This window comes from Canis aureus, chromosome 33, assembly GCF_053574225.1.
Source record: "Canis aureus isolate CA01 chromosome 33, VMU_Caureus_v.1.0, whole genome shotgun sequence".
Classification (NCBI taxonomy): domain Eukaryota; kingdom Metazoa; phylum Chordata; class Mammalia; order Carnivora; family Canidae; genus Canis; species Canis aureus.
Window position 1 is genome coordinate 24,711,537 of NC_135643.1, and position 16,181 is coordinate 24,727,717.

Sequence of the window (16,181 nt, forward strand, 5' to 3'; positions counted from 1 at the left end):
CCAGGCTAGGGGGAAATAGTATATAGAATTCATGTTTTTTTTTTCCTCAAGATTCTTTAATCTTTCAATCTTAATTTTTTTCCTTTTCCACCAATTTCTTATTTTATCAACTCTTTTTGTAAGTCTTATTTAATTTTCATTTTTACAGTTACAGCCCATCCTTTCATTGTATTTAATTTTATTTTTGTATATATATGTAAGTTTTTCTTTCTTTACAATTTTGGGATGTAGTTTCTTCTAACAAATAGACCCAAATATACCTAGAATCTAGTGTATTGCTCTCTTCTGTTCACCTATCTGATTATATTCTCTCTCTCTCTTTTTTTAATTTTAATTTCTTTTTTTTCAGTTCAAGTCTCTTCTGGTTTGTTTAGTGTCTATCTCTCTGGTGTCATTGTTGCTATTTTAGTATTTTGTTCTTTCATTCATCTATTCTTCTCTGGACATAATGACAAGATGGAAAAATTCACCTCAAAAAAGAGAACAAGAGACAGTACTGGCTCCTAGGGATCTAATCAGTATGGATTAAGTAAGATGTCCTAATAAATAAGATGCTGGAAATATTTAGAATAACAATTATAAAGACATTAGCTGGGCTTGTAGAAAGCATACAAGACACTAGAGAATCCCTTTTTGGAGAAATAAAAGAACTAAAACCTAATCAAGTTGAAATAAAAAGGCTATTAATGAGATACAAAAAAATGGAGGCTTTAGCTGTTAGGATAAATGAGGCAGAAGAGAGAATTAGTGATACAGAAGACAAAATGATGGAGAATAAAGAAGCTGAGAAAAAGATAACTACTGGATGGAATATTCGAGAGATAAGTGATACCATAAAGCAAAACAATATTAGAATAATTGGAATCCCAGAAGAAGAGGAAAGAGAGGGAGGGGCAGAAGGTATATTGGAGCAAATTATAGATGAGAACATCTCTAATCTGGGGAAGGAAACAGGCACTCAAGTCCAGGAGGCGCAGGGAATACCCTTCAAAATCAATAAAAATAGGTCAACACCTCAATATATAACACTGAAGCTTGCAAATTTCAGAGACAAAGAAAATCCTGAAAGCAGCTTGGGACAAGAGGTCCTTAACATAAAAGGGGAAAAGATTAGACTGGCAGCAGACCTATCCACAGAGACCTGGCTGTCCAGAAAGGACTGGCATAATATATTCAGAGCACTAAATGAGAAAAATATGCAGCCAAGAATGTTTTATCCAGCAAAGCTGTCATTCAAATAGAAAGAGAGATAAAAAGCTTCTAGGACAAACAGAAACTAAAAGAATTTGTGAACATTAAACCAGCCCTGCAAGAAGTACTAAAGGATATGTTTTTAGCAAATGGAGAGCTCAAAAGTAATATAGACCAGAAAGAAACTGAGACAATATACAGAAACAATGACTTTATAGGTAACATAATGGCACTAAATACATATCTTTCAATAGTTACTCTGAATGTAAATAAGCTAAATGCCCCAATCAAAAGACACAGGGTATCAGATTGGATAAAAAAGCAAGACCCGTCAATATGCTACCTGTAAGAGACTCATTTTAGACCCAAAGACACCTCCAGATTGAAAGTGAGAGCTGGAAAACCATTTATCATGCTAATGGACATCAAAACAAAGATGGAGTAGTGATCCTTATATCAGACAAATTAGATTTTAAACCAAAGACTGTAATAAAAGATGAGGAAGCACACTATATTATAATTGAAGGGTCTATTCAACTGTAAATATTTACAATTACATGGGAGCAGCCAATTATACAAACCAATTAAAAACAAAATTAAAGAAACACATTGATAATAATACAATAATAGTAGGGGACACCCTACTCACTGCAATGGACAGATCATCTAAGCAGAAGATCAACAAGGAAACAAGGGTTTCTTTCAAGATGGACTCCACAGATCTATTCAGAGTATTCCATCCTAAAGCAACAGAATACACATTCTTCTTGAGTGTACATGGAATATTCTCCCCAATGGATCACATATTGGGTCACAAATCAGGTCTCAACTGGTATCAAAAGACTGGGATAATTTCCTACATATTGTCAGACCACAATACTCTGAAACTGGGACTCAATCATAAGAGGAAATTTGGAAAGAACTCAAATTCACGGAGGCTAAAGAGCATCCTACTAAAGAGCAAATGAGTTAACTAGGAAATTAGTGAAGAATTTTAAAAATTCATGGAAATAAATGAAAATGAAAACACAACTGTTCAAAACCTTTGGGATGCAGCAAAGGGAGTCTTAAGAGAGACGTATATAACAATACAAGCCTTTCTCAAGAAACGAGAAAGATCTCAAATACACAGCCTAACCTTACATGTAAAGGAGCTAGAGAAAGAACAGCAAATAAAGACTGAACCCAGCAGGAGAATTCATAAAGATTAGAGCAGATATCAATGAAATAGAAACCAAGAGAACATTAGATCAGATCAATGAAAGTAGGAGCTGGTCTTTGAACAAATTAATAAGATCAATAAACCCCTGGCCAGACTTATCAAAAAGAAAAGAGAAAGGACTAAATAAACAAAATCATGAGTGAAAGAGGAGAGATCACAACCAACACTGAAGAAATATAATTATAAGGACATATTATGAGCAATTATATGCTAACAAATTAAGCAATTCACAAGAAATGGATGCATTCCTAGAGACGTATAAAATACCAAAACTGAAACAGGAAAAAATAGAAGACCTGAACAAACTGATAACCAGCAAGGAAATTGAAGGAGTAATCAAGGATCTCCCAACAAGGGACACATGGGTGGCTCAGTGGTTGAGTGTTGGACTTCAACTCAGGGCGTGATTCCAGGGTCCTGGGATTAAAGTCCCGTGTTGGGCTCCCGGTAGGGAGCCTGCTTCTCCCTCTGCCTATATCTCTGCCTCTCTCTGTGTCTCTCATGAATAAATAAATAAAATCTTAAAAAAAAAAGAGTTCAGGGCCAGATGGCTTCCCAGGGGAATTCTACCAATTATTTATTTATTTATTTATTTATTTATTTTTATTTTTATTGTTTTGCAAACACACGAGGGTTTATTTACAAGCTCGAGCTTGGGTCCAAGTATACCTGACACAGCAGAGCAGGGACTTGGACCCTACCAAATATTTAAAGAAGAATTATATCTATTCTTCTGAAGCTGTTTCAAAAAGTAGAAATGGAAGGAAAACTTCAAACTCTTTCTATGAGGGCAGCACTACCTTGATCCCAAAATCAAGAAAGACTTGTCAGAAAGAATTACAGACCAATATCCCTGATGAACATGGATGCCAAAATTCTCAGCAAGATACTAGCCAATAGGAACCAACAGTACATTAAAAGGATTATTAACCACGACCAAGTGGGGTTTATTCCTGGACTGCCACAGTGGTTCAACATCCACAAATCAATCAATGTGCTGTACTACATTAATAAAAGAAAGGACAAGAACCATATGATACAATCAATAGATGTAAAAAAAGCATTTAACAAAGTACAGCATTCTTTCTTGATTAAAAATCTTCACGGTGTAAGGATAAAGGGAACATAACTCAATATCATAAAAGCCATATATGAAAAGCCTATAGCAAATAACACTCTCCATGGAGAAAAACTGAGAGCTTTCCCCCTAAAGTCAGGAACATGACAGGGATGTCCACTGTCACCACTCCTGTTCAACATAGTACTAGAAGTCCAAGCCTCAGCAATCAGAGAACCTAACGAATTAAATGGCATTCAAATTGGCAAAGAAGAAGTCATACTCTCACTCTGCACAGATGACATGATACTCTATGTGGAAAACCCAAAAGACTCTACCCCAAAATTGCTAGAACTCATACAGGAATTCAGCAAAATGGCAGGATAGAAAATCAACACACAGAAATCTGTTGCATTTCTATATACTAACAATGATACAGAAGAAATAGAAATTAAGGAGTTGATCCCATTTACAATTGCACCCAAACCCAAAGATACCTGGAAATAAACCTAACCAAAGAGGCAAAGGATCTGTACTCAGAAAACTAAGAACACTAAGAGAAGAAACTGAGGAAGACACAAAGAAATGGAAAAATGTTCCATGCTCATGGATTAGAAGAACACATGTTGTTAAAATATGTATGCTACCTAGAGCAATCTATACATTCAATGCAATCCCTATCAATATACCATCAACTTATTTCACAGAGTTGGAACAAATAATCCTAAAATTTGTATGAGACAAGAAAAGACCCCAAATAGCCAAAGGAATGTTGAAAAAGAAAACCAAAACTGGTGGCATCACAATTCTGGAATTCAAGCTATATTACAAAGCTGTAATCATCAAGATGGTATGATACTGGCACAAAAACAGACACACAGATGAATGGAACAGAATAGAGAACCTAGAAATAGACCCTCAACTCTATGGTCAACTAATCTTCAACAAAACAGAAAAGAATACCCAATGGAAAAAAGTCTCTTCAAGAATTGATGATGGGAAAACTGGATAGCCAAATGCAAAGGAATGAAACTGGACCATTTTCTTACACCACACACAAAAATAGACTCAAAATGGATGAAAGCCCTAAATGTGAGACAGTAATCCATCAAAATCCTAGAGGGGAACACAAGCAGCAACCTCTTTGTCTTTGGCCACAGCAAATTCTGGCTGGACACGTATCCAAAGACGAAACAAAGGCAAAAATGAACTATTGGGACTTCATCAAGATCAAAAGCTTTTGCACAACAAAGGAAACAGTTGACAAGACCAAAACACAACTGACAAAATGGGAGAAGATATTTGCAATTGTAAGGGGCTAGTACCCATAATCTATAAAGAACTTAACCTCAACACCCAAAGAACAAATAATGCAATCAAGAAATGGGCAGAAGACATGAACAGATATTTCTCCAAAGAAGATATACGAATGGTCATCAGACACATGAAAATATTCTCCACATCATTCAGCATCAGGAAAATACAAATCAAAACCACAATGAGATACCACCTCACACCAGTCAGTCAGAACAGCTAAAATGAACAAGTCAGAAAATAACAGATGTTGGCAAGGATGCAGAGAAAGGGGAACCTTCTTACACTGTTTGGTGGGAACACAAGCTGGTGAGGCCACTGTGGAAGACAGTATGGAGATTACTCAAAAAGTTGAAAATAGAGCTACCCTATTACTCAGCAATTGCACAACTGGGTATTTACCCCAACGATACAAATGTAGTGATCCAAAGGGGCATGTGCACCCCAATGTTTATAGCAGTGAGGTCCACTATAGGCAAACTATGTAAAAAGCCCAGATGTCCATAAACAGATGAATGGATAAAGAGGTGGTATATATATATAAATAATGGACTACCACTCAACCATCAAAAAAATGAAATCTTACCGTTTGCAATGACATGGATGAAACTGGAGGGTATTACGCTAAGCCAAAAAAGTCAATCAGAGAAAGACAATTATCATATGATCTCACTCATATGTGGAATTTAAGAAACAAAACAGAATCATAGGTAAGGGAGGAAAAAAAATAAAACACAATGAAATCAGAGATTGAGACAAACCATTTGATTCCTTAAGTATAGGAATCAGACTGAGGGCTGCTGAAGGAGAGGGGCCTGGGAGGATGGAATAACTGGGTGATGGACATTAAGGAGAGTATATGATGTAGTAAGCACCGGGTATTATATAAAACAGATGAATCACTGACCTCTACCTCTGAAACCAATAGTTTATTATATGTTAATTAATTGAATTTAAATTTTAAAAATTAAAGAAAAAGAAAAACAGATTACCTTCTCATACTGTTAGTGAGAATACAAACCGGTGCAGTCTTTTAAAGGGGTAAGCTGATATTATCAAAACTATCAGTGTACATATTCTTTCATAGAGGAACTGTACTTCTAGAAATTTATCCTACAGGTAAACTCAAAGTATACTATATTTTGTTGACTCTTTTTCACATTTTCTCATTTCTGAAATTAGGATGTCATATCATAGTTTAATTGGCAGCATGGATTTTCTTTCTTAGTGGCATGTAAAATAATAGTGATCTTAGACTCGATAATATCTTAGAGTTTATGAAATATGGCATTTGTAGGATATTTTACTGAAAGTTTTTGTCCTAGTAGAAAACCAGAAACAATCTAAATGTCTGTTAGTAGGAGAGTGGTTAAATATAGTACCACATACAATGCAATACTCTGTAGCCCTTACAAAGAATAAGGAAGGCAGCATGGAAATATAATATGATGTATTTTAAGTAAAGACATCAAATTATATTGTTATATAAAGGGGAAGAGGGCGCATGTGTATACAGTTTGGCATACGTTTATATATGCATAGAAAATAGCTTTCATTTTAAATAATTTTAGTAATTTGATATTAAGAAAGTATCTGGAAAGAAAAAAATTATCTGATCAGAAAGAAAGTAAATGAGTAGAACTTCAAATGAAATTTACCTTTTCGCCGGCCCATTTCAAGCTTGCAAGGAAGGACATGACCAATGTGCATAGTCCTCCTGACCCAGGGAAACCAAAATACACACTACTGAACACAGCTAGCACAGACAGCCCCAAAACAAGAAATGCTCTCTTCCACACAAGTTTGTCCTTGAGGAGAGAAAAAAAGTTGATTAGGTCAATTATTTCATATAGCTGACTTTTATATTTTTTATATTTTATTTATTTTTAAAGATTTTAATTTATTCATGAGAGAAAGAGAGAGAGAGAGAGAGAGGCAGAGAGAGAAGCAGGGTCCCCGCAGGAAGCCTGATGTGGGACTCGATCCCGGGGCTCCAGGATCTCGCCCTGAGCTAAAGGCAGACGCTTAACCACGTAGCCACCCAGGTGTCCCAATATATAGCTGATTTTTAAAGATTGGTTTTTCTATATTCAGGACTTTAGTGGAAAATAAAAATGTCTGTCTGTGCCCATAAATGCACACCATAATACTTTCTTTTCCTTAATAAGAGTAGATAGAGTCAGCACATGTACAGATGCCAGCTCCTCTTTCAGGAACTCTAGTTACCTTCCTCTGTAGTTATCAAAGTGGAATTTCACAGGGATGAATGCAACAGTAAAAAAAAGTGCATGGGCTTTGAGCCAACAGACCAGAGTTAAAACTCTAACTCTTATTTACCTCTGGCATATGTAGTGGTCACATTATTTAGCTTCTTCAGGCTTTGTTTTCTCCTCCCTGAAAGCAGTTATGTTATAGGGTTTCTGTGAAGGTTAAAGATGTGATAGCTCTATAATTTTTAGGCTATTTTCTCTTTAATGTAACACTCCCTTGGTTTTTCTTTCTAAACCCTTGAAGATTGGGACACGTGCGTGGCTCAGCAGTTGAGCATCTACTGTTGGCTCAGGTCGTGATGCCGGGGTCCTGGGATCGAGTCCCGCTTCGAGCTCCCTGTGGGGAGTCTGCTTCTCCCTCTGCCTATGTCTCTGTCTCTCTCTCTGTGTCTCTCATGAATAAATACATAAACTCTAAACAAAAAAACCTTGATAACTGAGAAGCTTTAAGAGCCTATAGACTGAGAGTAGTTTTCTGTTGCTGCTGGTTTTTAAAGTCTAGGAAATGTGCACCTTTCTCCCTTTACTTTTTCTTCTTCAACTTTTTAAACTTCTTGATCACTTTTTAAAATTTTTATTTCTAATTTTTTTGTGCATATTTGACACACAATGTTGTATTAGTTTCATTTGTACAACACAGTGATTCACTTCTCTATGTTATGCCATGATCACCACAAGTGTAGCTCTATCATCTGTCACCATACAACACTATTATAATAACACTGACTATATTCTGTGTTGTGTCTTTTATTCCCATGACTTACTCCATAACTGAAGGCCTATACTTCCCACTCCCCTTCATCCATTTTGTCCATCCCCCTCCTCTCTCTCCTCCAGCAATCATCAGTTTGTTATAGGCTTTATTCTGCTTTTTGTTTGTTTATTCGTTTTGGTTTTAGATTCCACATGTGAGTGAAATCATATGCTGTTTGTCTTTTTCAGTCTGACTTATTTCACTTGGCATAATACCCTCTAGATCTATCCATGTTGTTGCAAGTGGCAAGATCTCATCCTTTTTTATGGCTGCTCAATATTCCATATATATACCGTACCTTTTTTAGCCATTCATCTATTAATGGACACTAATGTTGCTTTCATATCCTGGCTATTGTAAATAATGCTGCAATAAACATAGGGGTGCATAATCATTTCAAATTAGTATTTTCTTTGAGTAAATACCCCGTACTGGAATTACTGGGTCATATGGTATTTCTATTTTTAATTTTTTGAGGAACCTCCATACAATTTTCCACAGTTGCACCAATTTACATTCCCACCAAGAGTTCACAAGTATTCCTTTTTCGCTACATCCTCGTCAACACTCATTATTTCTTGTCTTTTTTATTTTAGCCATTTTGACAGGTGTAAGGTAATGTCTCATTGTGGTTTGCATTTCTCTAATGGTGAGTTATGACAAGAATCTTTTCATGTGTCTGTTGTCCATTTGTATACCTTCTTTGAAAAACTATTCAGGTACTGTCCATTTTTAATTGAATTGTTTGTTTTTTTTGATGTTGAGTTGTAGAAGTTCTTTATATATTTTGGATATTAAGTCCTATTGGATATATCATTTATAAATATCTTCTCCCATTTAGTAGGCTGTCTTACAGTTTTGTTGATGGTTTCCTTCATTGTGCAAAAGCTTTTTATTTTGATGTAGTCCCAATAGCTTATTTTTGCTTTTGTTTCCCTCGTCTTAGGAGACATATTTAGAAAAATGTTGTCATGGCCCAAACTTTATGATCAGTTTAGAAGGCAAGCAAGTACTTCTTTAGAAGTTCTTGATTTGGAGGCATGCAGGCTCTAGTGGTAGATTACCAGAGTTCATTCCCAGCTCTGCTGCTTTCCAGCTATGTGAACTTGTTCAAGTCACTTCTCCATAAATTTCAATTTCCTCATCAATAAAAAAGATTATATTAATAGTACTCTCTTCATGGGTCTTTTTCATGGTTTACACTAGACTACATAGATTTATATGATTGCTTTAGATCAGTGCTTTCCAAAAGAACATTCAGGGATGATGGAAATTTCTGTATCTTGCCATTAAAATGTTCTCTATCTGCTATAGCCATATGTAGCTAGCTAGTGGCTTCCATATTAAATGGAGTGGCACTTTACTGTACTTACCACATCATTTTTATGTATAGTAAGCAACAAAATGTAAGCCATAATTTTTCTCTTTATTTTGTTGTAATTAGAAAATCTCACAATTTTATTTTATGATTCATAAAATCTTTTATAATTTTTGTTGGAGTTTTTAAAAGCATAGTAAAAATTCAAATGAATATACCTTCTGACAATGGAAATATTAATTTTCTTAAAATTCTACTTTAGTTGAGTTTCTAATTCCATTCAAAATGCCCTGAAATCTCAAAATAATACCAGTTCTTAGAGAAAAGAAAGACTTTTATATGTTTATCTATCCCAAGGAACTTAGGAGGGTAAAACAAAACAAAACAAACTCTGTGAATATTAAAAAATCATTGTGCATAATAAAGAACTTTGAAAAAAAATAAAGAACTTTGATCTCCTTGGTAAGAAATATTAGATGATATTATAATAAGATATTAAAGTTTAGGTATTTGATAAAATTAGAATCTAAGATATGCTGGTACTAAAAAAAGAAGTCCAAAAGCTATTTTATATCTTGATTTAGCTGAACATTATGAATAATAGTAAAATAAAAAATAAAAATAATAAAAACGGCTTATGTATTTGGAATTGATGTTATTTATTTTTTGGTAAAATTTGAAGTTTACATACTATAAATTAGAGAAAAAATTCTAGGATTGGGGATGCCTGGGTGGCTCAGTGGTTGAGCGTCTGCCTTTGCCTCAGGGTATGATCCTGGGTCTGGGGATCCAGTCCCACATCGGGCTTCCTGCAAGGAGCCAGCTTCTCCCTCTATGTCTCTGTCTCTCTCTCTGTGTCTCTCATGAATAAATAAGTAAAATCTTTCAAAAGAATTCTAGGGTTGTATTAAAATCTTACACAGTTGACCCTTAACAACATAGTTTTGAGCTGCACAGGTCTACTTATATGCCAATTTTTTTTGATAAATACAGTGCACTACTATAAATATATTTTCTCTTATATTTATGATTTTCTTAATAATTTCTCTTCTCTAGCTTACTATATTGTAAGAAAAAGTGTATAATACCTACAACATACAAAACATGTTAATCAACTGTTTATGTTATCAGAAATGCTTCCAGTCAACAGTGGGCTATTAGTAGTTAAGTTTTTGGGGAGTCAAAATTATACATGAATTTTTTATTGTTTAGGGGGTTGGCACCCATAATCCCTATGTTGTTCAAGGGTCAACTTTATCTCTAGCCCTCTTCATAAATCTCATGGATAGCACTGATTCAGCAATAAACAGCTTTAGAATGCGGAGCTATTTTCTAGATTATGTTCTTCACATTGGCTTTCAGAGGACTCTTCCAGAATGTTTTTCCAATGACATTTTAAAGCATGACTTTCCTATAAATTATTTCTTTTACCTGGTCACTGCTTGGAAAGTACTGAATAAAAAATCCAAGAAGAGATCCAGCTGCCACACCAATGACCACTTCTAAGATTCCTCTGAAAACATTAAAAACTGTGGAGCCTTAAAAACATATTAAAAGATAAACTTCAGACAGAATTCTAAGTCCATAAATACTTAGACTTTACTTTAATCATCAACATAAAGCATATAATTACATAGAAGGAAAAGTATATAGATAATTCCTGATCTCCACATTCTTAAATACATGTGACTTAAAATGTCTAATAAAATGGGCCTGTATTATAAGAAAGCTATGTATATTATTGCAGATAAATTTCAAAACAGGCACACACAATGATTTGTATGCCTTTTTGTTCATTTATTTCAATAAAAATTTACTAAAGGGCCTAGGAAAATATGAATAAAATAAAATTTATGAATCAGAGCTAATTTGTTCTACTATACAATAGGTAAAGGTTGAGTGAAAAGACAGATCTAGTTTTCAAATTGCCATTTAAGAGCCTAATTTTTAAAAATCATAATGTATTTTGATTTTAGTAGCTCTGATGTGTAGAATATAGTAACTTAAAATCGAGAATCTCTCTTTTTAAAAAATATTTATTTATTTATTTATTTATACTCTTTACACCCAACATGGGGCTCAAACTCACAACTCCAAGATCAGAAGTCACATGCTCTTCCAACTGAGCTAGCTAGGAGCCCTAAGAATCTTTTCTTACTACAATGAATGTAGGGGACTTACTGTTTCTAAAAGTTATTTCTAAAAGTAAATCTGAAAACAAATTATTTTTTAAATTGTTCCCAGATGAGCCTTTATTAGTTGTATAGCTTCTCTGAAATATCATCATATAACTCATCGATAATAATACAATAATAGTAAGGGCTTTTAGCACCCCACTTACATCAATGGACAGATTATCCTAGCAGAAAATCAACAAAGAAACAATGGCTTTTAATCACACACTGGATTAGATGGACTTAGCAGATATATTCAGAACATTTCATCCTAAAGCAGCAAAGTCCATATTCAAGTGCACATGGAACATTCTCCACAACAGATCACATATTGGGTAACAAATCAGGCCTCAACAAATACAAAAAGACAGATCATACCATGCATATTTTCCAATCACAATGCTATGAAACTTGAAGTCAACCACAAGAAAAAATTTGGAAAGACCACCAGTTCATGGAGGATAAAGAACATCCTACACTAAGGGCATGTGGGTGGCTCAGTTGGTTAAGCATCTGACTGTTGATTTTGGCTCAGGTCATGATCCTAGGGTTGTGAAATTGAGCCCTGCATTGGGCTCCATGCTCAGTGTGTCGTCTGCTTGAGATTCTCTCTTTCCCTCTCCCTCTGCCCCTCCCCTTCCTCATGCTAAGTAAATAAATTAAATAAATAAATAAATAAATAAATAAATAAATAAATATCTTTAAAAAGAGAGAATATTCTACTAAAGAATGAATGGATCAACCAGGAAATTAAAGAAAAAAAAATACATGGAAACAAATGATAACGAAAACATAACGTTCCAAAACTTTTAGGATGCAGCAAAAGCAGTCATAAGAGAGAATTATATAGCAATACAGGCCTACATAAAGAAGCAAGAAAAATCTCAAATATATAACCTAGCCTTACAGCTAAAGGAGCTAATAAAAGAAGAACAAATGAAGCCTAAAGCCAGAATAAGGGAAGTGATAAAGATTAGAGCAGAAATAAATAATACAGAAACAAACAAAAAACCAGTAGAAGGCTCAATGAAAGCAGGAGCTGTTCTTTCAAAAAATTAATAAAACTCATAAACTTCTAGCCAGACTTTTCAAAAAGAGAAAATCCAAATAAATAAAATCACAAATGAGAGAGGGGAGATCACAACAAACAACACAGCAATACAGTAATTATAAGAGAATATTATGAAAGACTACATGCCAACAAATTCGGCAATCTGGAAGAAACGGGTAAATTTCTAGAGATATAAACTACTAAAACTTAAACAGGAAGAAATAGAAAACTTGAACAGATTGATAACCAGCAAAAAAAAAAAAAATGAATCAAGAATCAAAAATCTCCCAATAAACAAAAGTCCAGGGCCAGATGGCTTCCGAAGGGAATTCTATCAGACATTTAAAGAAGACTTAATATCTATTCTTTTCAACTGTTCCAAAACATAGAAATGGAAGGAAAACTTCCAAACTCATATTATGAGGCCAGTATTACCTTGATTCCAAAACCAGACAAAGATTGCACAACAAAAGAGAATTACAGGTCAATATTCCTAATGAATATGGATGTAAAAATTCTCAAGAGACTAGCAAATCGAATCCAATAGTTAAAGAATCATTCACTATAATCAAGTGGGATTTATTCCAAGGTTGTAAGAATGGTTCAATATTTGCAAATCAATCAACATGATAAGAAAGGGTAAGAGCCATATGTTCCTCTCTATAGATGCAGAAAAAGCGTTTGACAAAGTATAGTATCTATTCTTGACAAAAACACTCAACAAAGTAGGGATAGAGAGAACATAACTCAACATCATAAAGGTCATATATGAAAGACCCACAACTAATTTATCCTCAATGGGGAAAAACTGAGAGCTTTTCATCTGCAGTCAGGAATAAGACAAGGACGTCCACTCTCACCATTCTTATTTAACATAGTCCTAGCCTCAGCAATCAGACAACAAAAAGAAGTAAAAGGCATCAAATCAGCAAGAAGTCAAGCTTTCACTATTTGCAGATGATGTGATACTCTATGTAGAAAACCTGAAAGACCATCAAGAAATTGTTAGGGACTGATACACAAATTCAGCAAAGTTGCAGGATACAAAATCAAAGTACAGAAATCTGTTGCATTTCTATACACCAATAATGAAGCAGCAGAAAGAGAAATCAAGTAATCAATCCCATTTATAATTGCACCAAAAACCATAAGATACTTAGGAATAAGCCTAACCAAGGAGGCAAAAGATCTGTACTCTGAAAATTATAGAACACTAATGAAAAAATTGAAGATTTCTTGGAAAAACATTCCAAGCTCTTGGATTAGAAGAACAAATATTATAAAATGTATATGCAACCCAAAGCAATCTACACATTTAATGCAATCCTTACGAAAATTACCACGAGCATTTTTCACAGAGCTAGAACAAAAAATACTACAATTTGTATGGAACCACAAAAGTCCCTGAATAGCCAAACAATTTTGAAAAAGGAAAGCAAAGCTGGAGGCATCGAAATTCTGGACTTCAAGTTATATACAAAGCTGTAATCATCAAGACAGTACTATACTGGCATAAAAACAGACACATAGATCAATGGAGCAGAATAGAGAACCCAGAAATGAACCCTCAAACTCTATGATCAACTGATCTTTGACAAAGTAGTAAAGAATATCCATTGGAAAAAAGACAGTCTCTTCAACACATGGTGTTGGGGAAACTGGACCACTTTCTTACACCATACACAAGAATAAATTCAAAATGGATGAAAGACCTAAATGTGAGACAGGAAACCATCAAAATCATAGAGAGGGACATAGGCAATAACCACCTTGGCACTGGCCATGGCGACGTTTTACTAGATATGTCTCCTGAGGCAAGGGAAACAAAAGCAAAAATAAACTATTAGGAGTTCATCAAAATAAAAAACTTCTGCACAGTGAAGGAAATAATCAACAAAACTAAAAGGCAACCTTTGGAATGGGAGACAATATTAGTAAATGACATATCTGATAAAGAGTTAGTGTCCAAAATTTATAAGGAACTTATAAAACTCAACACCCAAAAACCAAATAATCCAGTTAAGAAATGGGCAAAAGACATGAATAGACACTTTTTTAAAGAAGACATACAGATATCTAATGGACACAGGAAGAGATGCTCAAAATCACTCATCATTGGGGAAATAAAACTCAAAACTACAATGAGATAGCATTTCACACCTGTCAGAATGGCTAAAATTAGCAATACATGAAACAGCAGATGTTGGCAAGGATGCAGAGAAAAAAGAACTCTCTTGTGCTGTTGGTGGGAATGTAAACTGGTGCAGCCACTCTGAAAAACAGTATGGATGTTCTTCAGTAAGTTAAAAATAGAGCTAACCTAGGATCCAACAATTGCACTACTATGTATTTACCCAAAGGATATAAAAATACCGATTTTAAGGGATAAATGCACTGCAATGTTTATAGCAACATTATCAACAATAGCCAAATTATGGACATAGCCCAAATATCTATCAACTGATTGAGGGATAAGGAAGATGTAATATCACTCAGCATGAAAAAAAGAATGAAATTTTGCCATCTGCAATGACATGGATGGAGCTAGAGACTATAATGCTAAAAGAATTAAGTCAGCAAAAGAAAGACAAATACCATATGATTTCACTCACATGTGGAATTTAAGAAATGAAACAGATGAGCATGCGTTAAAAAAAAGAGAAAGGCAAATCATAATACAGACTCTTAATTATAGAAAAAAATTGAGGGTTGCTGCAAGAGAGGTAGGCTAATGGGTGATAGGTATTAAGGAGGGCACTTGTCATGAGTACTGGGTATTTTTTTAAGATTTTATTTATTTATTCATGAGAGGCAGAGACCTAGGCAGAGGGAGAGGCAGGCTCCCTGTGGGAAGCCTGATGCAGTACTTGATTCCAGTACCCCGGCATCAGGACCTGAGCCAAAGACAGATGCTCAACCACTGAGTCCTGAGTACTGGGTATTATAGGTAAGTGAGGAATCACTAAATTCTACTCCTGAAACTAATATTACACTGTATGTTAACTGGCATTTACATAAAAACTTGACATAAAAAATCAATCCAAAAAACAAAAAAACCCCAAAATCAACAAGAAAGAAATATAATATATAGGTAAGTAGAATCTTAGTTTTTGTCCATAGCCAACAGAATTTAGAATACTTTAATTTCAAAAAACCTGTTAGTATATTATATTGAAAATAAATTGCTCAACACATAAAGTCCTTTCTCCCACTGTTGTAAGAAAAAATGTACTAACTAGTTATGTGGTTTCTTGTTATTGTAGTGTAGGGTAGCAGAACATACCATCCAAGATATGTCACTTTGGCATAAGGATTATTTCGAGCAGAAGACAACTGAGAAGCAGCAGAATCAAGAAAAGGCATCTATCTCACTATATTTGCCTAAAAGGACATAAATATTTAAAGTGTTTTTCTCCCCTCCACCAGGAAGGACAGAAGTTAACCACTGAGACAATTTCGGATCCTTACCAGCCCAGAGACAGGACCAGAGTAATGTGCATAACAAATTTTGTTAAAAGCAGCCCTAGCTACCATTAGTTTCCCAATTTGCCTTTCCACAATTTGCTGCCTTCGAAAGCTCAAAGTTCTTTTCCTTTGTCTTGGTCTTCTCTACAAAATTATTGTTCTTTGCTAAGATGCTACATGAACGCAGGCATGCACACATGCACACACCCAAAGTCTAACCACCCCTTTGAGTTAGTCATCACTGAGTATGCCCCTCTGTAAGTAGGGTGCACAGGCTGACAAACTGCTTTTCTCTTGTTAATTTGTTTTTTGTCAGTCTGATTTACAGGGCCCCAGCTAATGGACTTAAGCTGGGTAGGGGGGCA

The 16,181-nt window shown here is 34.8% G+C and overlaps 1 protein-coding gene and 1 long non-coding RNA gene across 5 annotated transcripts in view; one reads left to right on the plus strand and one right to left on the minus strand.

Annotated features, from left to right (window-relative positions):
- The window catches only part of LOC144303788 (uncharacterized), an 81,747-nt gene that overhangs the window by 52,462 nt on the left and 13,104 nt on the right, over positions 1-16,181 (plus strand). The window lies entirely within an intron of this gene.
- The window catches only part of SLC9B2 (solute carrier family 9 member B2), a 64,440-nt gene that overhangs the window by 19,578 nt on the left and 28,681 nt on the right, over positions 1-16,181 (minus strand). For all 4 annotated transcript variants that reach the window (XM_077882158.1, XM_077882160.1, XM_077882157.1 and 1 more), the window contains 2 exons: positions 10,558-10,664; positions 6,443-6,592 (listed from right to left, as the gene is read on the minus strand). In XM_077882158.1, the coding sequence (XP_077738284.1) occupies positions 6,443-6,592; positions 10,558-10,664 (257 nt within the window). The remainder of the gene's footprint in view (positions 1-6,442; positions 6,593-10,557; positions 10,665-16,181) is intronic.